This window comes from Rousettus aegyptiacus, unplaced genomic scaffold (genome assembly GCF_014176215.1).
Source record: "Rousettus aegyptiacus isolate mRouAeg1 unplaced genomic scaffold, mRouAeg1.p scaffold_m13_p_1, whole genome shotgun sequence".
Lineage (NCBI taxonomy): Eukaryota > Metazoa > Chordata > Mammalia > Chiroptera > Pteropodidae > Rousettus > Rousettus aegyptiacus.
The window spans coordinates 31173738-31198925 of NW_023416284.1; the positions used below are offsets into that span (position 1 = coordinate 31173738).

Sequence of the window (25188 nt, forward strand, 5' to 3'; positions counted from 1 at the left end):
TGTTTCAGAGCTACATGTTGTAAAAAGGAAACTGTTTTGGAGTCATTTGCCCAAATTTACCTTTCAGACCATGGTTAGGGGCTGGGGGGTCTGTTGTTGGAGCTGACAGCCCGGACTCCTGTCACCCCGTGGGCTTGACCTGCCACTGGCCAGGTCTCTTGGCAGCCAGGTGGGTTGATGAGGGCCCTGAGCAACCCCCCTGATCAGAGCAGTTCATGGGCTGCCAGCCCCTCCTGGGCAGCCTGTCGGCACTCCCCAGGGCTGAAGGAAGTGGCTTTGTAACTCTATGCCCTAGCTCCAGGTTTGAAAGGGGCGACTCATGCTGGGCACGGGAGCCAAATGTGTCACAGCCAATACAGCTGCGGCAGTGCCTCCACCCGGGGCAGGCTGGGCTGGCACAGGCTCTACAGAAGTACATTTATCAGGAACCCAAGTCAGGGGCCAACACAGCCGAAGGAGCAATGGACTCGACTCTTGCTTCCTGGAAGTCTTTTTAAGATGATGCACATCCTGCACTTTAAGAGAGTGGGATGGACTACGTCAACTTTTTATCGATGACGCAGAGACCTAGCTATAGGAGGATCATGCAGTGACAAGCGCAGGGGGCAGGCCCTGATTTCTGCATGGACCTGGAAAAAAATCCCTTGCCCCAGGCCTTGGTTCAACGTTTGAAATGCAGGTCTGTGTTTCCCAAAGCTGCTCAGAAGAGTCATGTAACACGTGGCTCCCCAGGCCCCACCGCAGATCTTGTGACTTGACACCTGCAGGGGCCTGGGAATTTATTTAACAAGTGCCCAAAGCGATTCTTTCTGGGGATGCTAAGGAAATCCTGGATGATCATCTTCAGGGTCCAGATGGAGACCTCGAGTCTCCAAGGATCCACTGCTGCATGTGATGTCCAGGGCTGGGCTCCCGTGGTGGGTAGGACTCTGCCCTTCACTGATGGTCACTCCCTGGGACATCCTAGGTGCTCTGGTGATGCCGTTCACCAAGTACAGAGATTCTTGCTAACAAGGGGGATCTAGAGAAATTGCTTTGTGCTAAGACTGCAGGCAGAGATTGGAAGATGGCATTCAAGTTACAGTACGGGCTTTGGAGGGGTGACACAGGGTGGTGGGAGAAACGCACGTGGAAGATGAGGAGGTACCGGTACAGTGGGACGATTTCTGTACCTGCCCATTTTCAACAAGGTTTATCACGAATTCCCACCCCCTGCTGAGACCGAGCCCACAGCACTAGGGTATCGAGCATCACCTGCCATCTTTCTCTTGAATAGCGGGATCCCCACTGCAGCCTCCCTGCCAGGGTGTTGGCCACTCAGGCCTTCCAGGCACAGGGAGCTCACAGTCTTCTGATATAGCCAGGCTGTTCTATTTTCTCTTGCTCTTACCTTCTGGCTCATGGGACACAGGAAGCCTGCTTTGCATACCAAGTGCATCCCAGGAAACTAAGGGCAAAGCAGACTTCTGTCCACTGCATCTGAAGGAAGCTTCTATCTCCTCGTCTTTAAAATGGAGAAGACTGTACCTACTCTCATTTGGAGAATAAAAAAGAAGAGTCAGGTGCGAGTGTGCTCTATAATCCCTAAAGGGTAAACGGGAAGATCCTCTGTGAATGGGAACAAGCCAGGCCTGAGGTTTCTGCAGGGGCACCCACCTGCCACACTCACACTTCCTCCTGAGAGAGGCTGCCTGGAAATGACGCCCAGCTCCCAGCAGACCGGCGCTTTAGCAGCTCACCTGTCCTCGATGCGGACCCAGAGGTCACTGAACTGCCGCGGCCGCTGGTGTTTGTTCTGCCTCTTGTGCCACTTCTTCTGCCGCCCGAACTCCTCCAGCTGGCTGAGGCTGTCAGGGAGCAGGAGGTGTGGGGACAAAGCTGGGTCCTCCTCTTCTGGCAGGGCTGTGGGGGTCACCGAGGGTGCTGCAGGGATGGCCGCAGCTGGGGTCACTGGGGCTGGGCTCGCCGAAGTCCCCTCGGGTGGGGTCGCAGGGCTCCGTGAGGCAAGACTGGAGAAGGCAATAGCACGTGACGTGTTGGAGTGCATCATACACATGTGACAAGAGATGCAATTCAGTGGGGAAGTTGTCATGGCAGAAGATGCTCGGGTGTCCCCGTTGGGCCTGGAGAGAATGACCCAGGAAAACCGTTGTCTGGCACAGAGAGAGGAAGACTTGACTCATTCTTTCATTTACTGATTCAATAAATATTGAGCATCTACCTTGTACCAGACACTTTTCTAGGAATGGGGCGAAAGCAGTGAGCAGAACAAAGGCCCCATGCTCTTAGAGCTCACATTCTAAAGCGGAAGATGGAGAGTAAGATATAACAGGAAGTCCGAAGATGAGGACTCCTGGGGAGACAAATAAAGCAGAGACAGGAGCGCGAGAGAGAGTAGGGGTCGAGCGCTGGGCAGGGAAGGCAGTCTGGTCACTGCCAGGTGACATCTGAGCCCAGACTAGTGAGAAGTAAGAAAGTGAGCCATGGGTAGGTCTCGATCCGAGGTTCTCATTCATTTACTAAGCTCTGGCTGAGGGAACTTGGGTGAGTTACCTAACTTTGCTATGCCTCAGCCTCCTACTCCGTGAAATGGGGACCTTATACGGGCATCACCAGGGTTATGTAGGTTAACAGAGGCGAAGCACTTAGAACAGTGCTTGGCAAATGGCAAGCGGCTAAAACATTTTAGTAATTAATATTATTGATAAATAGCATTAAATATTAACATTGTTGCTTGTGTCATTCATTCAATCATCTATTCATGCCTTCAACATTTATTTACTGAGCACCAAGCAGATAAGAGCTTGAGCTAGAGGCAGAAAGACATGGGTGTATATCCTGGTTCTGCAACTTACAGGCTTTGTGACAAAGTACAGTGATGAAATCGTCTCGAGCAGCAGATAGCCGTAAAATAGGGCTAGAAATGGTAATTACTTCATGGGGTTGCCATGAGGTTAGATGAGATGCCTGTCGCATGACAAGCCTCGCTGTGACACTGGCCAACAAGCAAATGGACTTGGCTGTAGTGGGTGCTCAAGCATCTATCAGGTGTGTGTGTGTGTGAGTGTGGAATTTACATTCCATACAGAGGTGTAGGCAGACACCCCTTAGCCTGGAAACAGCCTCTGCTCCTCTCCCTTTTATTCTCTCCTCTCTGTGGCCCAGATGGAATTCCTGTTGGGGCCATCTGTCCCTGGGAGGAGGTTGGCCATGATGTCGGGAACTGCAAAGTTAAAGCAGCACCTGAGGAAGCGAGCAGTCTGTCCCGTCACTCCACTCCACTCCTGCATGCGTGATGGGCGAAGGGCTTCTCTCTCCTTGAAGGAGAGACGGCCATCAGCTCAGCCTGTCTGCTCCCAGCCCCCATGGCAACCCCAGATTCCCAGGGTCCAGGAGATGCCGCAGCTGCTGGGGAGATAATTCAAAACAGGCAGACAAAAAGAGGGATCCAGGAAGCACCTGTGGCCGATGATGGTTTTTATTGTTGGGGCTTCCTCGGCATCCCCGCTCCTTCACCTAGCCGCAGGATTTCAGCCCGCACTCGGAGACTCAGGCTGAGAGCCCTGGGAGCAGGGCCTGGAGGGGAGAAGTGTGGGGGTGGGGGACCCTCCTCCAATGCCTGAGCTCTCGATGAATAGGAGCCGAGGTGGCCTCTTTGGCCTGCCTCTCCCACCCCCCGCCCCTGCCCTGGACAGACTCAATGAGCTTCAAGGTGAAGGTCTTTCAGGGCTGTGAAGAGGAGCTTGAGGAATGCCTTGTCCCCAAGGCTACCTTACCTTGTGTCCCTTAACCCTCAAACCCATGCCTGCCCAGGTCCAGGACAATCTGACTTGTACTGCGCTCAAATGTTTAGAAAGAGCGGTATTGTCAGGTTGGCTCAGAGATGAAAAAGTGGAGGAGACCAGTGTGAGGGAGTTTCTAAGTTCCTCTGGCAGTGCCATGGAGACGGGGGAAACAATGACTCTTAGCGAGGAGATCAGAGGCGCAATGCCCTGGGTGACCCAGGCCTCATCTCTGCAGAGTGAAGAGAGCGAGCCTCAGCCACTTCTGAGTAGTCCCACCCAGAGGGGATACAGTGAGTGGTTAGAAGCTCAGGGAAGCCCCACACCGCCATTACATGAGCTGTGTGTCCTTCTGCAAGTGACTTCACCTCTCTGGGCTTCAGGTGCCTCAATTTTTAATGAGGGTACTCATAGCTCCTAGCTCACAGGGTTATCATGAAGCTTCATGAGTTAAAAGCACTTAGAGATGAGTACGCGGTGGGCAGTCAACATGTATAAGCTATGATTATTCAAGCTTCTTTTGGACTCTGGGTCTTAAAATGTCAGGGACAGGGTCCTAAGAGATCACACTGTGAGCGCCCTGGTGGGCTGGTGAGGAAGTTTCCTGCATAAAGGTCGGAAGGACTGTGGGACACAGGGAACCCTGAGTTTAAGGATCCCATGATTGATCCCCAGAGTTGCCCAGCATGCAGATACCTCTGCTGTGCTAGGTCTGGTGTTGGCGCTGAGGGCTGCAGAAGGACCCGGCCGACCCCTGTCCTCAGGCAGCTTCCGGCCTGCTGGAGGGACAGGAAACCCCCACAGGATGAGAGATAGCCACTATATGGCTCTCTGAGAGGACTGTATGCCCCGGTAGGACAGCCAGGGGTGGGGGCACAGACAAGAGGCAGCAACAGGGAAGGCGTGGCTAGAGGAAGTTGCGGACCAGGTGTAGGTGGAGCTGGGACACCGGAAGAGGCCAGACCACTGCTCGTCCTGACCACGGCCCCATCTTGATTCAGGGTGCCGGCATCCCCCACGTCCTCTAGGCAGCTACCCAGGTGTCCTATAGAGTCTTTCTACCCCACCCGATCACGTTTTTAAATCCTAAACATCTCTCAAAACTTAACTCACTCCCATTTCCGCCACCACTGCCCAGCTCACCACCTTTGCCTCTTGCGAAGACGGCACACCAGCCTCCTTCACCACTTCCTGCCTAGTCTCTCTGCTCTCGGGTGTCCGGTCAAGGTCGGGCCCTATGAGGCCCCATCTCACCAAAGGCTTCTTCACAGCTTTCCTTGCAGGTCTGAACAGGAAGGTAGGGTGCAGCCCGGGCATGCAGCCTGCAGCCAGGCATGGCCTGTGGACTGGCAGTAGCGGGCCAGCCAGTCCCGTGTCCACAGACGTCTGGGCGGCTTACCTGTGGATGGTCTGCCCTGCGGGCGTGTGTTCCACCTCCAGCCCCGCCTGCCGAAGGACGTCAATGACTGTGTTGTTCCCCAGAAAGTGACCTGGAACATAAGAGACAAAGTGGTCTTAGCCATATGTCAGGGCACCAGCAATTGGAAACAGCGTCAGGCCAATACCCTACACCAAAGCTGAGGCCCCAGACTCCCTGAGAGGCAGCGTGGCACAGAGGTAAGATGTCCTGGGGCCGTCCTGCCCAGGTCCACATCCTGGCTCGGCAGCTTACTGGTTGTACCTTCCTGTGCCTCAGTATCCCCATCTGTAAAGTGGGAAAGAGTGTAACAGCAACCTCCAGGGTGGCTGTGAGGACCACGGGAACAGTGGCTGGCACACGGTGAAGGCTCAGTGTTCCCCGTGGCATCGTCGTGCCTCATACCATGAAGGTGGCCACAGCCCTGGACTGGTTGGGTGGGAACAGCCTTCCGCACTCCAGTAGTGGGGGGTCCATTTGTGATGTACTTGCTCCGTGGCCAACCCTGTGCTAGACACTAAGAATACAGGTATAAATCATTTAATCGCAGCCCCAGGTAAGAGCGGGGACTGTCCTCCTTTGGCACGATGCAGCCTTGAGGTCTGAGAACACAGTGAAGTCCCCAGTTAGGAAGGTTAGAAAGGGTCCTCAGGAGGCCACTGGGGAGGCAGTAACTGCTGGCAACCAGTACTCTGGTGAGCCTCTCCTGCTCCCTGGGCTTTAGTCTCCCGACCTGGGCAGTGTGGGCAGAGGGGCAGTGGCCCCTGGTGACCTCTTCACCCATGTGCTTGCCCTGTGGCCTGCTCCCACGGACAGCTCCCTTCTGCTCATCATTCATCCCAGAACCTGGGGGAAATCCCTGGACTGTTACTCTAATTGCCTGTGACGGGTGGTGACAGGTGGGAATCTAGAAGGTCAGGATGTTGACAGCCCCAGGGAGGTCTGAGAATAGAGAGTGGACAGGCTGTTGGGGAACAAAGAGGCTCCAGGACAGAGGAAGCCAGGCTGGGACTGCACAGTGGCTGGAGCAGAGGGTGAAGCCCGCGGCCCTCTGCCGGTCACCCCTGCACACCCCAGGCTGGTTTCAGCACCCCTTAGCAAGTCCCCCGTCTAGCAGTCTTTCTTTCGCCAGCCTGCCACAGTCCCTGAAATCCATCTCTGGATCACTATGTAAGATCACTGGACTGGGGATGTGAGATGGGTTCTAGTCCAGGAACCACCTCACTTACTCTAACCTTGAGCAAACCTTTGACGCCCAAATGCCATGTTTCTCTCTGTGTACAAGGGAGGGAGTGGGCTGCGTGATACCGACAGGCTCTCCTAGCCCTCAGATTCTGTACAGAAGGCTTTATTTGATTCCGGAGACCCTTATGAAAATGTGTTCTCCCTCCTCTCTCTCTCTCTCTCTCTCTCTCTCTCTCTCTCTCTCTCTCACTTTTCCCACCTATCCATTTCATTCATCTGACAAACACAAAGTGAGTGCACACCTAATGCTTCAGACTGGTGAACAGGTAGGGGCCTGTTCCAGGCACTCACAGTCTCAAGAATTGGGATTTTTCGATCCAGGCACTAATGCTGATGGAAGCACACAGGAGGCTTCTAATTCAACCTGATCAGGGTAGACTTCATGGAGGAGGCACTGTTAGCTGAAGGACGGGATAATAGTTGGCTACGTGAGGATGGGTGGCCCCAAAGGGAGGGTGTTCCAGGTAGGGGGAATGGCATATGCACAGACTAGGAGGTAAGAGAGGCATTTCTGGGAAGCAAGGTGCAAAAGACACTTGGGCATTCCCAGGCTCCGGCCCTAACTAAAGTGCTATTGAGGGAGGACAGAAGACCCAGGTTCCTGTCAAGGCTGTGAATCCCCAGCGTGTCATCCTGAACGAGCAGCTTCTCTGCACCCCCAGCCTCAATTTTCCTGTGTGTCACATGGCATGCTTCCCTTTGGCCCACAACTTGGGCAGCTGTAAAGCCCTAATGAGGCAGGAGCAGTGAATGTCCTTTGGAAAAGCCCAGCATGCACTCTCTGACTGATGGGCTAAGCTAGCTAGCCCTTGGCTGGGGCCACAGAGTCATCCCCACTCTTGCTTGCCTCTGAGCAAGACTGGGCTGGAAGGGGGACCGGGTGTGGCAGCCTCCAGTGCACAAGCTGTAGGAACTGCTTGCCAGCAACTCTTGGAATCCATTCCTGGCAGTAAAGCCAATTTTTTCCCTGCCTCCATGGAGACCCATTAAAAGACGAGGGCTTCTAGGCCCAACAGTGGTCGGCCCAGAGGATTTCAAGAGCTGCCAGGGAAAATGGCCTGCCTCAGGCTGCACAGGAGCAGCAATGAATATTTACTGAAGGCCTTGCGGCTGCTCCAAAAGAAGCATTCCTGAGGCTGGCGGAGAGGGCATTTGGGGAAGCCAGGCCTTACAGGATGCTGGCTGGATTCTGAGGACTTCCTGACAATGTTTCAGCGTCTAGTCAGGGCTCTGTCCATTCGCTCTGCCTCAGCGATTTCAGGCCCTCATTGTGCGGCTGAAGACCCTAAGCAGAAGACTAGATACATTGAGAAGTTGGAAGCAATCAGGAAAGATTTTTAAAATTTCCACCCCCTCCTTCTCTAAGCCACACCCACCTTCACCTCCTTCCCTCCAGGGCAGGGAGAAGTACCCCTCCTGGCCTTCCCCTGCACGAGGCACCCTTCTCATGCAGGCTCTGCCCAGGACTGTACAGTGCAAGCCATTCACTCCTGAGCCCATGTTCCCATCAACCCCGACCCTGTCTCCCTCTTTGGGGCTTTGTTTCATAGGTCGCCACGACACCATTCTGTTCTAGTTCATCTTCCTCTCACTGCTCCCTGTCCATTCTCTTGGTTGGGTCCTCTTTCTCCTGCCCAATAAATGTGGGGACCCCTGGGAACCCTGTCCGTGACCAGCTTTTCTTTTCTACTCACACTCCGTGGGCAAAAAATCACCCACCTATGTGCTTTCAATTACCATACAATGCTGACCATCTGGAACTGCTGCCCAAGCCCAGACCCATTTGCTCAACTGCTTACTAGACGTCTCATAAAATCCCCCCGAGCCTACAAAATCCAACTCAACCTCCCCTCCTAAGACACTCCTCAACTGAGCTCTGTTCACTGAGTCACATGGACCCTGTTTTGACTTTGCCTTCTTCCTCCTCACCCTCGTCCAGTCAGAGTCTTCCTGATTTTACCTCCTAACCATGCTTGACTCTGGCCCAGGTCACCATCACCTTCTGCCGGAATCACCACGGACACCGTCCTCCTTGCCCTCTCCAGTTCGCCCTCCTCACTGCAGCTGGAATGATCTTCCCACACCCTGCGCTGCCTGTCAGAGTGTGTTCCCAACACGCCGCTTGAGGGAAGATGTGAGCTTTTTGAGGGCAGGGACCATGCCTGATTCGTCTTTGAGGCAGGACTAAGCCTGACTCTGGTGGTGATTCATAACTGTTTGTTGAGTGAATGAGTGATAAAATCCGTGTACTCCATATCCTTTCCATGATCTCATCCTATCCCCAAGAGACCTGAGCTCACGGATCCCCTCCCCTTGTAACCTCAGCCTGGCTCCTTGGTGATGCTCCTGCCGATTCTACCAACCCCAGGAGCTTGGCTTTTGAACCCGCCCCTGAGTCAGGGCCCAGTGCATGCTGTCCCCCGGGGCTGGCAGACAGGCTTGCCTCCAAGATCAGAAATCCTGAAGCAGGCACCATGCCCATTCTGGAACCTGCAAGAAGGTGTGGAAAGTTTCCAGAGGGGGCCCCACAGTGTTGGGGCTTAGCCTGCATGGCTCGCCCAGGCTCCCAGGGTCTCCTGGCCACCGATCAGCAGCTCCTTCCAGCACTGACAGCTGTGCTCTGGCCAGCTCTCTGCAGGAAGGCACGTTCCATTTCATCTGCTGAGGCCGTGTGGATGAGGAGAGGAGGAAAGAAAGGGAGGACCATGGGAGGTGGGGTACACAGAGCCACAGAGGCAAAGAATAGGGGAGACATACAGAGAGGCAAGGAGAGGAGAGAGATACTCACAGGGAGAGACAAGGAGAGGGAGAGAGCTTCAGAACACAAGGAAACAGAGAGAAAGGCAGTGGAGAGAAGAAGGGCCTGGACTCAGGTAATAAGAGACATAGAGAGACTCGGAGACAATGGTAGGGAGAGAAGGAAAGGGAGAGGCACCGAGACAAAGAGAGAAAGAGATAGAAAGAGACAAGGATGAGGCAAGAGATACGAACAGACAGAGATACAGACAAAAGGAGAGAAATGGCGAAAGAGGAGAGAAGATAAAGAGAACCTTGAAGTGGAAATGAGAAGTGTGGTGGAGCGACTAATCCAATGAAGACATCAGGAAAAGCTTCCTGGAGGAGAGGCCCACGGAGCCGTGACTCCCAGGATGGGTGGCATTCAGGCTGAGATGCAGGGGAGACTGGAAAGGGGAGGAAGATTATAGGTCTCGAGACTGGTGGGGCTGGCATGGTGTTGCCTCCCCTAATCCTGCAAGCCAGAGTGTCACTTAAAGGGCATTCATATACAAACAGGGAAGGTGTCCTGCTCTGAGTGGGCACTGACTCATGATGTTTTAGTGCAGAAAAAAAGGGCTCCCCTTCTTTTGGGCCCAACTAAGGCTGTACCAGGGTGTAAGGTTCAGTGAACAGAGCACAGGCTGGTCGTAGCCCCTACCCATCATCAGGGCAGAGCCCAACAGCTGCAATTTACCCTCTGACATGGAAAGGCAGGGTAAAATAGAGAGAAGAATCCTATCCTGGGGTTAGAACAGAAAACCTGGCTCGGTAGCGACCTGACTGAGGCCTTGGGAAACTTCCTCGCCTGCTCTGTGTCTCAGTTTCTCCACATGGTCCAGATTCCATCATGTGATGATCTAAACACAAAATCCTGCTTAGTGAGTGAGCCTCCTAGGTACATGAGGCTGCTCCGTCGTTGTTTCATATCATCCTCACAGCAGCCTTTGAGGTCTCTCAGTTTGCAGATGAGAAAACTGGAGCTCATTGAGGGGACGGGACTTGCCCCGGTCATATAGGTGGTAAGAGGCAAAGCTTGGACTTGGACTTCCACCCAGAGATGTCCTCGCTCACCGCACGTTCTCACACACCCACTCTGAAGTACTGGTGGCTGCGAGGGAGTTCGTGTTTCGGGGGGCGGGAAATTGTCAGAAACATGTGTACCTTCCAAGGTTCACCGGATTGGAGGGAAAGTGTGCAAGTGCTCAGCAAGAACAACCCACCAATTAACAGTGTTGCGGGGCTGGGTGGAAGAGAGGTGGGGAGGACCAGATGTTCCCACAAAGATTCCAAAGTAACACGGGCTCCCCTCGGCCAGCACACATGTTTTCTCTCCAGTGAGTCCGCCCGGTTTCCAGTTTTCTCCTCCTGGAAGAGGGATCCCAAACCCATATTTATGTTCCGTCTGAAATTAATGCAAACGAAACTTTCAAATGCTAATCTAGCTGCCAGGATCAGCGGCCGGATATCAAGCGACAGCGGTGTTTGTTTTCATGAGGAAGTGTGACAGCAGTGCTGGACGGATGGTGCCTGGGGAAGGACGCGCCATCGGGGGTACCGAGGGCCTTCTCGTCTCCCAGGGAGGGTCAGCGTGGGAAACTGGCAGAGCTGAGCTTCCTTGCTCCTTGCTCCTTCTCTGTGGGCCAGCCCAGGGCAGGGCAGGGGCCTCAGCAGGGGATGCTTCCTGCACCCAGTCTTGTGCCAGGAGCGGAGACACATGGTCCCCACCTGGGAAGAGGCCACAGGGTGGAGAGGAGGTGATCAGCGTGAGCTATGCATTGAGGGAGGGACACCAGGGGCCGCGCAGCCAAAGGGGAAGGGGCAAGACCTAGACTAGGGGGTCCACGAGGAGGGTCCTCAGGTGAGTAAGAGGAAGGCAAGAGGGAAGGCCTTCCCAAGACAGGGCATGGCACGTGCACGGGCACAAAAGAGAAAGAGGGCATGCAGTATGCTGGCCACCAACAGTGATTCTGGGTTGTTGGGATAGAAAGTGAAAGGGGAGATGGGTAATGGTGAGGGCTGGGGCAGGAGGCATGAGTGGTGGTATTCTGAATAGAGACAGGACGAGGCTAAGAGGGCAGGTTTCAGCTGGGCCCCAAGAATACTCTCCTAGGCAACAGTCTAGCTCTGTATGAGAGTGAGTGCCCCATCCCTGGAGGATCGATGAATGGTTGTCAGGCCTTAGCAGAGGGGATTCAGACACCCTACAGGGAGCTGGCCTGTCTGGGTGCAACCCTAATCTTCCCCTTTTACTGTCTTCTCCTCTCTGGAGACTGCTAGACCTCAAGACGTTAGAAATGAAAAAGCCCTGAGACTTCAGCAGGTCAGCTCAGCTCTGGCCTTAATGATGCAAAGATGGGTATAAATGCCGAGAAAAGCACCCCTACCTTCTTAGATTGTACTGAATACTTTGATTCATTGTGTCGTTAGATCTCACAACATCTCACTGAGGCCAGCAGAACTAGCCCAGTATCACGCAGGCAGAAAGGGCAGAGCTGGGGTTTGCCTAACCCCTCCCCACCCCAAGCACAGAACGAGTCCATTTAAAGTGCATTTTGTGGAGGTAGCTGCCCAGGCAGGGGTTCCCAGGGTACAGGACAGGCTCCTGTTGGAGGCTGGAGCTGCTTCTGGGCCTCTGACACCTGTCTGACAGTTGCCCAGATTAGTGGTCCCCGTCAGGACTTCTCCCAGTTGTATGCTTCCTCTTAAAAGTATGCCCCGCCTGCCCGGCCCGCCCTTCCAGCCAACCTTCTCTGTTCTTTAATTTCCAGGGTTTGAGCCTTTCATTTCCTTTGGACCAGATCCTCTTTCAATCAATATTTGGGTTAGAGGTGAGGACGCTTCATCTGTAGCCCCACCCTGTCCCCTGGTGAGGACATAAGCCCTGGGGGTTTTGATCAGTCTGTGTCCTGAGGGCTGGAGCCAGCAGTGTGTTCTCCACAAGTCTTTCCTGAGACTTTTCCACATGTCAGACATGTGCCAGGTCCTAAGGACTCTTTCCTCCTAAGGACTAAGATGGCTCCAGACCCAGGCAATGACTGCAGAGTGATGAGGTTAGCTCAGGGCCCTGTGGGGAGCGCCCCAGAGGCAGAGCCTGTGAAGGGTTCTGTGACCCACAGGGGGCAGCGCCTAGCCCAGGGCTCACCGTAGCCAGAGCAGCACTACTATACCCAGAGGCTCCCTTCCTAGAAGTACACCACCCAGCACCCGGGGAAAGCTCCCTATTGGCCAACCATATGAATAGTGATGGCGCCCACCTGCTCCTGAGCCTCACTGTCACTTGGAACTGAGACCTGGCTCTTGGGATTTCCCTGCATTTGTACCAGCTGGGTCCACAGAGGTCAGAGAGCACTTCCGCTCCTCCCCCAGATGGTCCTGCTTTCTCTTGTGTCGGTCTTGTCCTTGGAAGACTGCAGGCTCTGAGGAGCCAGGCCCCTGAAATACTAACAACACAAGAGCTCACATTTAGAGCGATGCTACTGCACGGGGCCCTGAACTATACAAGTGCCGGCCTCCGACTCTCAAGCTCATTTTGCAGAGGGGGAATCTGTGGGCTGAGGGGAGCTAAGCGCACAGAAGTGCTGGCTTTCCAAGTCAGGCAGCCTGGTTCTGCCTCCCATGCTCTTAATCCAGGACACTTTTTTCTCCTCTTGCCTTCCCCACACCACCCAGCAAGAACACTGGACCCATAGCTGATGTTCCATAAATCCTCGCTCACTGACAGAGCAGCCTTGGAGTTCCAGCCAGGAATATGGGTTTTCCATTCTTTTGGACTACCCCTTGTTCCAGAGGGCAGGGTTGGCTCCATTTAGGAACAAACTAGCAGATGGGATGTTCCTCTGGCTGGTTGGATGCTCTGAAACAGGAACAGTGATTCTGGCCAAGGACTGCAGCCAGCGCAGGCTTGCTAGCTGCCAGATGTGTACTTGGTGGGGCAGCAGGGTCCTTTGAAGTACTGTCGGAAATTCTGAAACACTTCCGGACACTGTGGCCTGGACAGTGTGCTCCAGCATGGGGATAGTGGCAGGCCATGGGCGTTTGCCTGGGAGAGGAGGAAGCAGCTGGGCGTGTGCTGCCTATTTTCTGGACCCCTTGTTTCTAAGATTAGAATGGGCTGTGGCTGCTCTTCTGTGTCCAGTCATGAGCTGAGGGGCTTCTTCCGTTCCCGAGGCCACTGAGCAGAGAACAAGGTGGGGAAGGTGGGTGTGAGTCTTGTCCTGAGGACTACAGGACGATGAGCAGAGCTAGAAGCTGGGCCTGCATCAGGGAAATTTCAAGCAGTCTCACTTCCTCCAGGAGGCCTTCTCTGACTTACCCTACCTCCTTTCAGTGCCATCACTCAAACCTCTGTCAGGCATACACAGGCTTGCTGAATGTTGAGGCTGGAAAGGATATTAGCCTTCACCAGGTCTCAGCCCTTCTCTATGATGCTGAGAAGGGAAAGGTTCTGAGAGGCTACATGGAAGGTGTTTGAGTGCAAGAAGCGTCCGCAACGTCAGCCTGTTTCCGGTTTCCACCCTCATGCCCTCGACCTCATTCTCACCGTGCCCTACCTTCTTTCCTTTCTCACTTATTCCTTCCTAACCGCCTTCTGCCTTCCCTTCCCTTCTCTTCCTATGTGCATCCTCTACCCCACTCTGCTTAGCGCTAGAGGCCCTCCTCCTCCGGCCTCTGACTGTGCGGCTGGACCAACAACAGTACCTGGGACTCTGTTTCTAGTGGGTTCTGAGGGCTTTTCATTTGGTGATTCAGTCTCACCTTCTAATGAGCATATATCAAGTTGCTGGACCCCTGGGTCTCCCAGATGTGGGTTCTAGTTCAGTTTTGTTGCGGGTAACAGAGAGCAGGGGTACTTCTATGCATGGGCCACTAATTCACCCATTTGTGAATTTGTTTGTTTGTTCATTCAACGAGTGGATAGTGAGAACCTCCTCAGTGCTTAGGAAGAAGACAACACAGATCGGAAGATGGCCCTCAGCATGAACTGGGCTGTGACAGGGGAATCCTGCAGGACTAGGGGAGCCCAGAGAGGAGGGAGAGGAGGTGGTGGGAGGCCTGAGTAGGAGAGGAGGAGGGCATCTTCAGCGGAACAGAGGACCCAAGCAGCAGCCGATGGTTGAGGGAGGCTGGCCATCAGGAGGATCATTTCTCTGCAGTTCTAACATTCTTTCTCTTCCCATCTGTACCTCAATTTATCCATCTGCTAATGGAATAATAAATATCATCGTGTCTCCTTCCAAGGGGAATTGAAGACCTGGAGGTCACGTGCTGGTGGATGTGGGTGTTCTTCAAGCAGGTCAGTGCTCACTCCCAGGGAGCAACTGCCGCTGTTATTAATAACAGACATGTCCCTGCAGGTGGGCCTTCTAGCCCCGGCACACTGACCCAGGTGACTTCAGTGGCGCCCCTTCGAGCCCTGTCTGAATTACAGACCCATGAGCAAATAAATAAAGTGGTTGTTGGTTTAAATGTAAAAAATAAAAGCTATTAATGGTGTTTGGTATGTTGGGCTTTGAGCTCTCCCTTCTCTCAAACCTGTGTCTTCGGCACCAATGGGCTTCTGTGTCCCAGCCCCTTAGGCCTGTTTCCCGTTGTGGGTCTGTGGCACTTTAGCTGGGGTAGGAAGGAGGCTGACGCAGACCTGGAGGCTGGGTGTGCTGGCTACGTGGGCACTCGGGGTATAGCTACAGCCCCTCTGTCTCTGGTGCTCGCACGGCCCACCTTTTAACCCTTCAAATGCAACTTTCTGCCTGGACCTCTGCTTCTTGTTGGTACAAGTGGCAGCAGTCCTACATGGAGGTAATTTTAGGTCCTGGAAGGTTCTTTGCTCCACATTCTTCCCCAGGAATCCAAGAGGGGTTGGAGCAAACTGTGCCAGCATGTTAGAATGCTATGATGATAGGTGATGGGATATCAGAACCACACAATCTTAAAATCACAGCACGTCAGGGCCAAAGAATTTGCAATGTCAGAAGGTAGAATTATATTCAGATTACAGCACATGAGGATTACAGAAGGTGTGATAACCTATGCTAATCTTTGGTCTCAGAGTTCAAAATGCACAGGCCCTAGAGGTTACCTGGTCTCCCCCTGAGCCTGGCTCATGCGTCCAACCCAGTTCTGTCAGTTCCTGCATTATTCATTCTGTTCCAGGATGCAAAAGTGGTAGAACAAGTAACCAACCACATCCTGAGAGGGCTCCAGTTTCCTGGAGCTAGGGACAAAATTATTGTGTGTGTGTTTGTTTGTTTGTTTGTTTGTTTGTTTTTTTAGTGCCTGAGAATGAGACTCCCCTGAAGCCTAGAGTCCAGAGATTCCAGGAGACCGAATGGAATAAACTTGATTCTAGGTGATTTGGACCAATATGTCTTTAAAAAACAGTTTCAAGTGTTGCAATTCTGAGGAGTTCTGGGCCCTACCCTGGAGTAGTTCACACACAGTGGGACGCTCACTGAGCAGGGGGTGCTGGGATAAAATCAGGAGGCTTGGGGTGCAGCATCCACATATACACCCTAGATGTTTAGTGCTGCTGTAAGAAATCTTACAACCTGTGTATTGGGGACAAATGCAAGTTCAAGAGCGCTCATTGCCAGTCAGCATCATCTCTGTTCCTAGCAGATACAAGGCAGGCATGTGCTCTAATCCTGGTCCCAAACGGGCATCACCAATCAATCAGGAATTCTTTCTGTTGAGCTCTGATGGGGTTTTACCATCCTTCACACCATCTCACTCCAGGCAGCCACTACCACTCAATCACAGTTGGCTCAGGAAATGGAATCTATTTAACTTCTTGCCCATGTCAGTTCTTGTGGCCAGTCTCTCTTCCATTTACATTAAATGTTCTCTTCTCTTCAAACAAGAACCTTCCCACCTTCCTCCTCTTCTCTGCAGATGACGTCACCTTCTACTTTATAGAGCAGAGCTCTTATTAGAAAGGTGAGGAGGTGCCCCTTCGAGCCCAGGCCAAACCCTCTCTGCTCTGGTCATCCCACTTCCTGCCTTCTCAGAACCCTGGGCTAGTAATCTTTTCCCACTCACTCTCCTGTAACATCCTCCTTCTGTCGTATTCTTTCTATCATGTTATAAGCATGCTCAGTTCTCTATCTTTAGAAAAGGTAAGTGGGTGAGGGAAATAATACAGTTACTAACTTTTAATCTTGCCAAGTAAGGACTTTGAAAGCGCCATTTGCCTTATATCACCATTATTTTTAAAAAGGATGTTTAACTTCAAACACAGCAGAAAGAAGATAATTTCAGACTAAAAGATAAGCCAGCATATTGCATAAATTTAGCTAATAAAAATTCCCTTAATTGTACTTATTTTTCTCAGTTGTTTGTAGACCAAAGGAAATAAAAATCCACGTAAGATCTTTAGGGGCCTGCAGGGTCGGCTTGTCCATCTGCAGGACCCTGGCAGTCGGGAACCAGGCCTCCCCTTCCCCCGGGCTGGCTCACTCCTCCATGGCAGTCGATAAGCTCCATAACATCACAGAGAGGCAGAGCTTCCATCTAGGCTCCCAGGTGTCACCCAGGCCTGCTTAGAGTTTTCACGAATATCTGCACCCCAACTGCCCCTGAACCTGTTGAATAAACTCCAAAAGAGGCCAAGTAGTGCCTTGCTGCAGAAGCACCACAGATACTAGGAGAGTATTCTTTTGTGAGCTGTACCAGCTAAAAAGACAAGCTTCTCACAAAATTGTCAGCATTTCTATACAGCGAGGACATCATGTATAGGAGAAAGGGTCAGGACCTATACCCAGGAGGCCAGGATTCAAGTCAGAGGTCTACTTGTATGGCCGGTGGAAGCCATTCACCCTCTCTGGGCGTTGCTTTTCATCTGGAAAATGTGCGTAATATAACCCATGTAGAGGTGTTACTATGAAGATCGAAGGTAATATAATCTGAGAGGCTGGAACGGTGGCTGGCACACAGTAGGTGTTTTATTCACCCCGATGGAGTTTTAACCCTATGATCTAACACAATCTGATGAGGTGGGTGCGTTATCCCCATTTTACAGACCAGAAGCCAATGCCCTCGAGGGCGAGATGGCTTTCTCTTAGCTGGTGGTGGCAGTGTCATTGCTGTACACCCAGGCATCCTGACTCCGAAGCTCTGGCCCTTCGCCCCAAATCTCCTGTAGAGCAGAACAGAGAAGAGGCCAGTCTGCACTCATGGGCTCTCAGGCTGGCCTGCCACAGACGGGCAGAACCTCAGCAGGGGACTAGCTCAGACACCTGGTGAGGTCGGGTTGGGGGTGGCTGGGGTGTCTTATAACTATGCTTCTGTTTCCTAAGCTACTTCATGGAGACACCCAGTGAAACTGGACCCGAGAGACCTTTGCATGAGTACACGCATGCCTGGGAGATGGCCGGGCATATTTTCGATGGCACGGGCTCTCGCTCCCTCCCTATGCCTTCTTTGAGGATGATATAGAGGATGGGCAACCAAAGACAGACTGACTCACGTCCCCGGTGCCCGATGGTCTGGGAAGGACTGAGGTGGAACTGCAGAGGACAGGAGTATTTGCAGTGGAGAGTGCGTATCTAAAAGGTCACGTCCCACTGAAGAATGTTTGGCCTGGACTTGCACATGAATCCTCAACCTGCCACAGGATGTGGGACCTGGGAGTTACATGCCACGAGAATGCAGAGAGGCAGGTGTGGACATCTCTTGCCATGGACTGTGTGTGGACGTGCTCCCTGCCAATACGCCAACTGTCATAGGACTGTTTAGCCGGCTCCCTGCCTGCGCATAAGAACAAAGCACCTGGATCATTCCTCCTAGGCTGGGGTCTTGTCTTGGCTTTATTCTTGACTTGCCACGAGCTTTGCCTGTGTCCTGGTCTCTATAGACCTCCTTCTGCCATGGCTATGATGAGGTGGGTAGGCTCGAGCTTGGATGCTGCATCCAGATTTGAAATTCTTGGTTAGAGGGAAGATTTACAGTGCAGAGTGAGCCATTTGTTCTAGGTGTGACTGAGCCAGAAGTGGCAGCTGCCAGCAAGATATGCACATGGCTCTGGACCTGTTGTTATTGGAGAGTGGGTCCTCACCTTTACTGCTGACCTGCCCTAAATTCACCAGTCCCAGAGGAGACCAGAATGGAGGAATCTGGTCAACATTCACTCATTTGTCCATTTCTTCAGTCATTCATTCTTTCACACACTCATCAAGCTCAAAACCTATTATGTGCTACTAAAAACACAGGGATAATTAAGTAGTACCTGCCCTCCCAGAGCTCAAGGCGAGGGTGGGACACAGATTTGGCACCCATCACAGGCTACACTGTGGGAAGCAGTGCGGAGGTGGGGAGAGGATGAGTAGGCCGATGAAGGCTTGGACTGGGAAAGTGGCAGTGGAGGTCAACAGAGCAGATGGGTGTGAGAATAGGACCGACTAGGGACCAGCTGGATTTTAGAGATGGGGAAGGAACTGGAGCTGGGCATGATGCTTGCACACTGGCCTGGTACCTGAGTAAATAGTTGTACCCCCATGGACTTGGGTTTCAGGAAGAGGGGGTCAATATCTAGGGATGGCCGCACTACTGTGATTTTCATCTCTCATCTCTCCTACCGTTTCCTTGCCCACAGGAAAGATCGGGGTCTAGCTACCCCCAAATCTTGGGTGGCTTTGGTCCTGGGTCCTGGAGCAGGTGCGACAGGGAGGTCCTGCCTCTCAAGTGGGGATGTGGAATGTTGGATCTTTGCTGGCCTCCCTCAGTGGCTGAATTCACCAATGGCTCCTCTTAGGTCCAAGGAGGATCCGGGGTCTGGTTGAGGTCTGGGCAGCAACCCTGTTGTGGTCATCTGGGGGCCATTCCAGAGCAGGATGCCTTGCCCAGATGTCCTCATAGTCTTGGCCTGGACTCTGCTGGGGCAGTGGGGCCCAAGGCTGGGCTGGGCAGCCAGAGCTGATTCTGTTTTGGGCTCTGGCAGGGGTCACTCCCCTTGCCCATGGGGACTATTATGAAAGAACTGTTGACTAGAAGGAGGAGAACCATTTAGGGTCCCAGCTCTGCTGAGCACTGTGTGGCTTTTCCAGCCACATTCTGGGTCTCACTTTCCCTTCATGAAGTAGAGGTCAGGAGAAGGTTTAGCAAATCTCCCAGCCCTTAAGGATTTTGTAAATAATCTCTTCCCCACTCTGGCCCAAACCTGCTCCGAAGGCAAAAAAGCAGATCTTGTCTTCGTTCTCCTGCAGAAGTGCCATGACCCTCTTCCCCATCCGCTCGTTCCTCTTGTAGATGAGCTCCTGGCGGAAGTAGCTGTCGATCTCCTGGGCTGTCACCTGCTCGTGCGGCGGGAGGGTGGTGTTGATAAAATTGGGCAGCTGTAAAGGCAAGACAGAGGCTGCCTTCAGTTCTCTCTGGAGCAAGGTCGGCTCCAAATAAACACACGCAGCCCAGACAGGAGGGCAACTTACCTTTATTAAGTCTCTACAGTGGGCTATATGTTTTGTGTATGTTTTTCATCAATTCCAAAACCCGTTGAGATGAGTGTCGTTATTCTGGTTTTCAAGATGAAGAAAGCAAGAGTGAAAAGATCTAGAGACATGTGCAAAGTGGCAGAGCCAGGATGACAACCCGGGACCGCCACACTCCCATGTGTATCGCTCCTGCGTCTCTTGTCTTGTTTAACCTCAGCTTCCAGATGCCAAGGTCCGGGGGGTGGGGCGGAGCTCAGCTACTTCACTGCTCTCATTTTAGCAGCCTGGCATGGCATATACAAGGAACTGGGTTCAGCAAGCAGGTGTGAAAGGTTAGCTGAGCTGCCTTGTGTGGCAGAAAGGCTGTAGGGTACGGGCTCAGGCTGACCTGGGCTTCAGGCCCCTTTCTGACGTTGCGTGACTTTGGCCAAGTTACTTCACTTTTCTGAGCCCATTTCCTCATTTGTAAGATGGGGCTGACAATATTTTTGGGGGGTTACATGAAGTGATGGGTGCTGTCATTAGCTGTATTCAGCCCACTTTGCCCTACAGAGATGAGATGAGGGTTCCTAACCTTGGGTTTTCCCAATGCCTGAGCCCTCTTTAGCTACCATCTGTTGCTGCCACTGTATCCCCATCCCCAGTTCCACCACTTCCGAAGACATAACCCAAACCCCTCCATCCTTCTTAAAACTTCAACCCAGGACCATAGCTTCCTCACATAATGATGGCTTATTCAGCAACCCAGCTTAGAACTGTCCAGATTTCTCAGCTTTGGGCCCAACGTCCACCCCTAGCCACATGACCTAGGGGCCAGCGTCACTGACATGTTCTTGAACTAGGGAGAGAGCTCCTTGAGTTCAGGGACAGAGAGCCTTTATCTATGCCTGGAACACAGCAGATGTCCAAGAAAGGTTTCTGGAACCTTCCACATGAAGTTGTGCTGTCCTTTCTCACCATATTGCCTCTTTCTGTGTTCTTCTGTTCCCGGTATGCTGTCTTTCCCACCTGGATGGCAGGTCCAGGTATTCCTGCACTGCGGATTCCAACATGTGGGTGTGGCCTCAGAGGAAGCCATGGGCCACTGGAAAAACTGAGGCAGTAAGTCAGAACGTACCCTCTCTTTCCTAATGACCTGTCAATGTCTCGTCAACCTCCAAGCTCTTGCTCACAGGATATCCTCCACGTGGTGTCCCTTCTTCCATTTCTCTGTGTTCATCAACCCAGGCAGAAAGCACAGAACACAAGGCCTAACTGACTGGTGAATTAGCTAGATGGAGAGTCTGGCATAAGGGGAATAATTTCCTGCAGGTTTCAGTCCCAAGAAGAGTTGTGTGGCCCACGACTCTTCAGCTGACAACTCTTCAGCTGTCAAACTCTTTCTGAGAAAAATGGAGGCGTCAATGGAGGGTGAACCCCAAGGGACTTGGAGAAGGCTGGGACAGCTGTCTGTCTCTGATATCTGCTGCCAAGGATGAGTGAATTCCCTGGAGTGAGAGGGTGGGGCTTCTCTGCCAGAAAGCCCTGATGAGCTGTTCCAGGCTGAACAAGACAATGATATGACTGGTGTATCCTAAGTTTGTGTTGTGCAGTGCACAATGTGTATAGCTGTACGCAGCAGCCATGCCAATGCCCAACAGGGCCAATACAGAGTTGGTGTCCAGGAGTTGTTTGGCAAGTGGATAAATGAAGAAATGGAGTTCTTATGCTCTCCTCCAACTGTGGAAGGGACGGTTGGCAGCCCTGACAAAACAGACCACAGTTAGACCTTAGCTATGAGAAAGGCAGCACTGCAGGCTTCTGACTAAAGGGGGAACAGAGAGCTGTGACTCAGAAGGGTTATTCCTGGAAACACAGCCCTCATAGGCTTCTCTTCATTCCTTGGACATAGGAAAGAATGTGAGATGATGTTGTACCAACAAATAAGTATCTGTTCAATCAGTGAATGAATGGATGAGTGAATGAGCTGAGAGGCAATAGAGTTATGGTAGTAGGAATGTGGGTCCTGAAGTCAGACGGCCAGGATAACTTGAGCTGAAATTTCTCTTTTGCCACTTACCAGTTGGGTGGCCTCTATAACTAGCAAGTAACTTGGCTTGTCTGAGACTCGGTTTCCAAATTGGTAATATGGGGGTAATATACGTTGTCGGAATTAAGTAAGATCAGTTTTGCAAAGCACTTAGCACAGTGCATGGCACAAAAGAAATCGTGACTGAATGTCACCTTCGAACAACTAGCCTGGGGGATGAAGCTAGCTCTGTCGCCTTTCCCTTATGATGGCAGAGACTACAGTGAAGGGTGGCCCTAGGCAGGGGGCAGAGACGGAGATGACAAAGCATTCCTTCAGGATCTTCAGAGAGCCATGAAAGCAGTATTCTGCTCCCCTGCCCTTCTGTCAAGGGCACAGGCAGAGGACTTCCCTCCTCTGCTTCCTGACGAGTGTGCATTTGTGGGAAGATAAATCTCTATTCCTTAGGGAGCTAAAAAAAATTTAACAAGAACAAGAACCAGAAATTTCAACATCAAAGCTGCAGAGGATTTGGGCTAGACACTCTAGTTCTCTGGGCTGCCCAGCAGCTGGCTGACATTCTCTTGCCTGGTTCATGATGATGGGCTCCACGCCAAGGACGGGGCCTGGGTTTGGGTGTGGGTGGGAAGGGAGCAAATTAATGATGTCATCAGACTTGTCGGCAGCCTTAAATCTCCTGTGACAAGTTTAAGTGCAAGATGCATGATAAGATTTTAAAGAGGATACGTCAGGTCCCCAGGGCCCTAGGGTGATGGGTCTGAGATGGGGCAAAGAGAAGACAGGCCAGACAGAGCTGGGTGGGGCCACGGGGGATGACCTCAGTGTAGGCTCCCTGACCCATGACCAGGACCGGCAGTCAAGCGCTCAGTCTTCATGTGTCACTGACCTCGATGGTCTCATCCTTTCTCTTTACCCCACCTATCCAACAGACAGCTTCCGAGAACTTTCACCGGTCTGGCCTGTGTCAGGCCAAGGTGCTACAGAGAGCCCTTGGCCTGGGTCTGCTGCCCTGGATGGAACTCGCAGCCTAGTGGGGAGTCAGACTGCACATGAGAACACTGTGGGATCCGTGCTTTGAGAGGGCGCCGAAGGATTGAGGAAGGAAAGAGGCACCTAACGAGGGGACCACGTGTCTTGGTTTCTCCACGACAGTCTAGGTTCACGGCTAGGGTAGATTGTTAATTATTCTGACCTTTAATTGTATATTAGCTTTCACTCTCAGAAGTACCTGAGTTTAGATGATAAATATATGGCCACTCTACACTTAATGCAATCTGGGGGTCTCAGATAAGACTTCCCAGGGGAGGGATCATTCTGATTTGGGGGCACTGACGATGCAGGTGACCTTGGAGCTGTGGAAGGTCAGCCTCAGCCATTTCTGAAGGTAAGGTTGGTGGGGAAGCAAGGTAGACCACGAAGAATGTGCTCTCAGCCCCTGTTCCTCAACGTTATCACCCTGGGCATTCCTCCTGTCCCTTCCTGGCCTCCAGAGACCACCTCATTCTCCTCAGCACTGTAGCCACAGGCCTACTTATGACCACACTAATCTCAGGCTTGAACTCTCCAGGGCTTCCTCCCCTCAGCGGAACTCACCCTCACCCCTGTGTGATCTGCCCTCTGCTCTGCATATCATTCCTCAGGACCTCCCATCTTCCTGCACCCCCACCAGGCAGATTACTCTGCCTGCCGGCCTCTTCCTTCATCCTCACCCTACTCTACTCTCTGGCTTAGCTCCAAAACCACCATCATCCTGGATCAGTGATTATACCCCCACAGCCCCTGTGTCCTCAGCTCCTATCAGCCTTTGCGGCCTCCAGCTGAGGACACAGCCCCACTTCACCTGGACCTTTTCTCCATCGGCATGTGGGCACTGGATTTAGTCATGCTGCCCCACGGCATGCTTTTCTGTGTCTGAAGGCAGGGCTGCCTGGCCCCTCTACTGAGGGATAGACTGCCTGTGCACGCCTGGGTGCAACCTGGGTTGCCACTCTAATCTGGGGGGACCAATATCAAGTACAGGCACTGCCAGGGGACCCTAGATGCAGTTCACTTGCCAGAGACAAATCAGTGGTTCTGGACACAGGCTCAAAGAAAATCCGAGCTTGCTATCACCTGAGGTCACCCCCTTCCTCCTTCTCTCCACTTAGCGTCAGCTGCAGCCTAGTCAGAGCCCTGTCCTGGATACTTCTCCCCCGAGGCCAGTCTCATCATGGTCAAGCCATCTTGAGCAGTGACAAGGTCCCCTCTGCCACAGAGCTCCCTGGCTGCTCAGGGCTCCCAGCCTATCCCTAGCGGATGACACAGGGTGGGGCTCTGCCACAAAGTGAATGACTGGGGAAATGCCTATGAGCCTCCTGGTGTCAGAGTTCTCTTAGAGTCCTGAGCCTCCTGTGGCCGGGGCTACAGACCCTCCCCATTTCACTCTCTACACTGCATTAGCATAACACGCACCCACGTTCACTCCCGTGACAGTTGCTCACTGATGCACGCTCTGTGCCAGGCTCCATGCTGGCATCAGGACAGACAGATGAGCACCCAGCCTTGCCCTCCAGGAGCTCTGGTTTTAGTGCGGTGGCATTCGGACAGAATGTCAGGGCCTGGTCCCCGGCTGTGCATCCAGCCCAAATGCTCACACTTCTCTCCTCTCTCTCTCGTCTCCACCTGGTTTGCATGCAGTTTCCTCTGATGGAAGATTCTTCCTCCTCCTCTCTGTGGCCCATTCAGATTCTTCTCTAACCTCTCGTATTGCAGGAATCTTTCCTCCTCATCCCAGCCCCGCTCCCGACCCCCAAGCCCATCTAAATTCCTGCTCCTACGACGGACTCCAAACACATCCTCCAGTCTCTCTCGCAGCAAGGATCACATGGATTGCCGGTCGAATCTCCCCATCCCTCCTCTGAGTCTGTCAGCCCTGTGAGGGCAGCTCTCTTGGTCTCCCCGATAGCCCTTTTTATATCACCGTGCCTGTCCTGCTCTACGGCTGGCACTGTTCTCGCTACTGGGAATACATCCTTGAATGAAATAGATCCTAGCTGCCCTCAGGGAGCTTCTGCTCTAGTGAGGAGGGACAGATAGTAAATAATCACTAATCAGTGAATCAAGATATATAAGTGTGCGAGGAAATGATAAGGGCCCCGGGGAAAATGCAGAGTGTAAGAAAGGGGAGGAGAGCATGAGAGTGGGAGTCAGGTTGCAATTCTAGGTAGGGTAGTTGGGGCCTGCCTCACAGAGACGATGATATCTGAATTACGCCTTGAAGGCAGAGCAGGGCTGAGCCCTGGCGACACCTGGGCAAGGTATTCCTGGCAGAGGGAATAGTCGGTGCCAAAGGAAAACATGCCAGGTGGGCTCATGGAACAGCAAGGAAGCCCATGCAGCTGGAGCGGCGGGTGTGAAGGGAGGGCAGAGGACATGACGTTGCGGGGGAGAAGACACAGGCCGTGCAGGCCATTGTAGAGACTCTGGATTTTTCTCCGAGAAAAATGAGGAGCCATTACAGTGTCCTGAGCGGAGAAG

General features: G+C 52.7%; 1 protein-coding gene across 2 annotated transcripts in view; it reads right to left on the reverse strand.

Annotated features, from left to right (window-relative positions):
- TRABD2B (TraB domain containing 2B) overlaps positions 1 to 25188 on the reverse strand; it is a 206182-nt gene that overhangs the window by 11254 nt on the left and 169740 nt on the right. The window contains exons 4-6 of one of the 2 annotated variants that reach the window (XM_016151337.2): positions 19373 to 19547; positions 5182 to 5272; positions 1740 to 2009 (exon numbers count right to left, since the gene is read on the reverse strand). In XM_016151337.2, coding sequence (XP_016006823.2) covers positions 1740 to 2009; positions 5182 to 5272; positions 19373 to 19547 — 536 coding nt within the window. Of the gene's footprint in view, positions 1 to 1739; positions 2010 to 5181; positions 5273 to 10448; positions 12663 to 19372; positions 19548 to 25188 lie in introns of those variants that run through there. The other variant, XM_016151338.2, reaches the window with a different exon arrangement.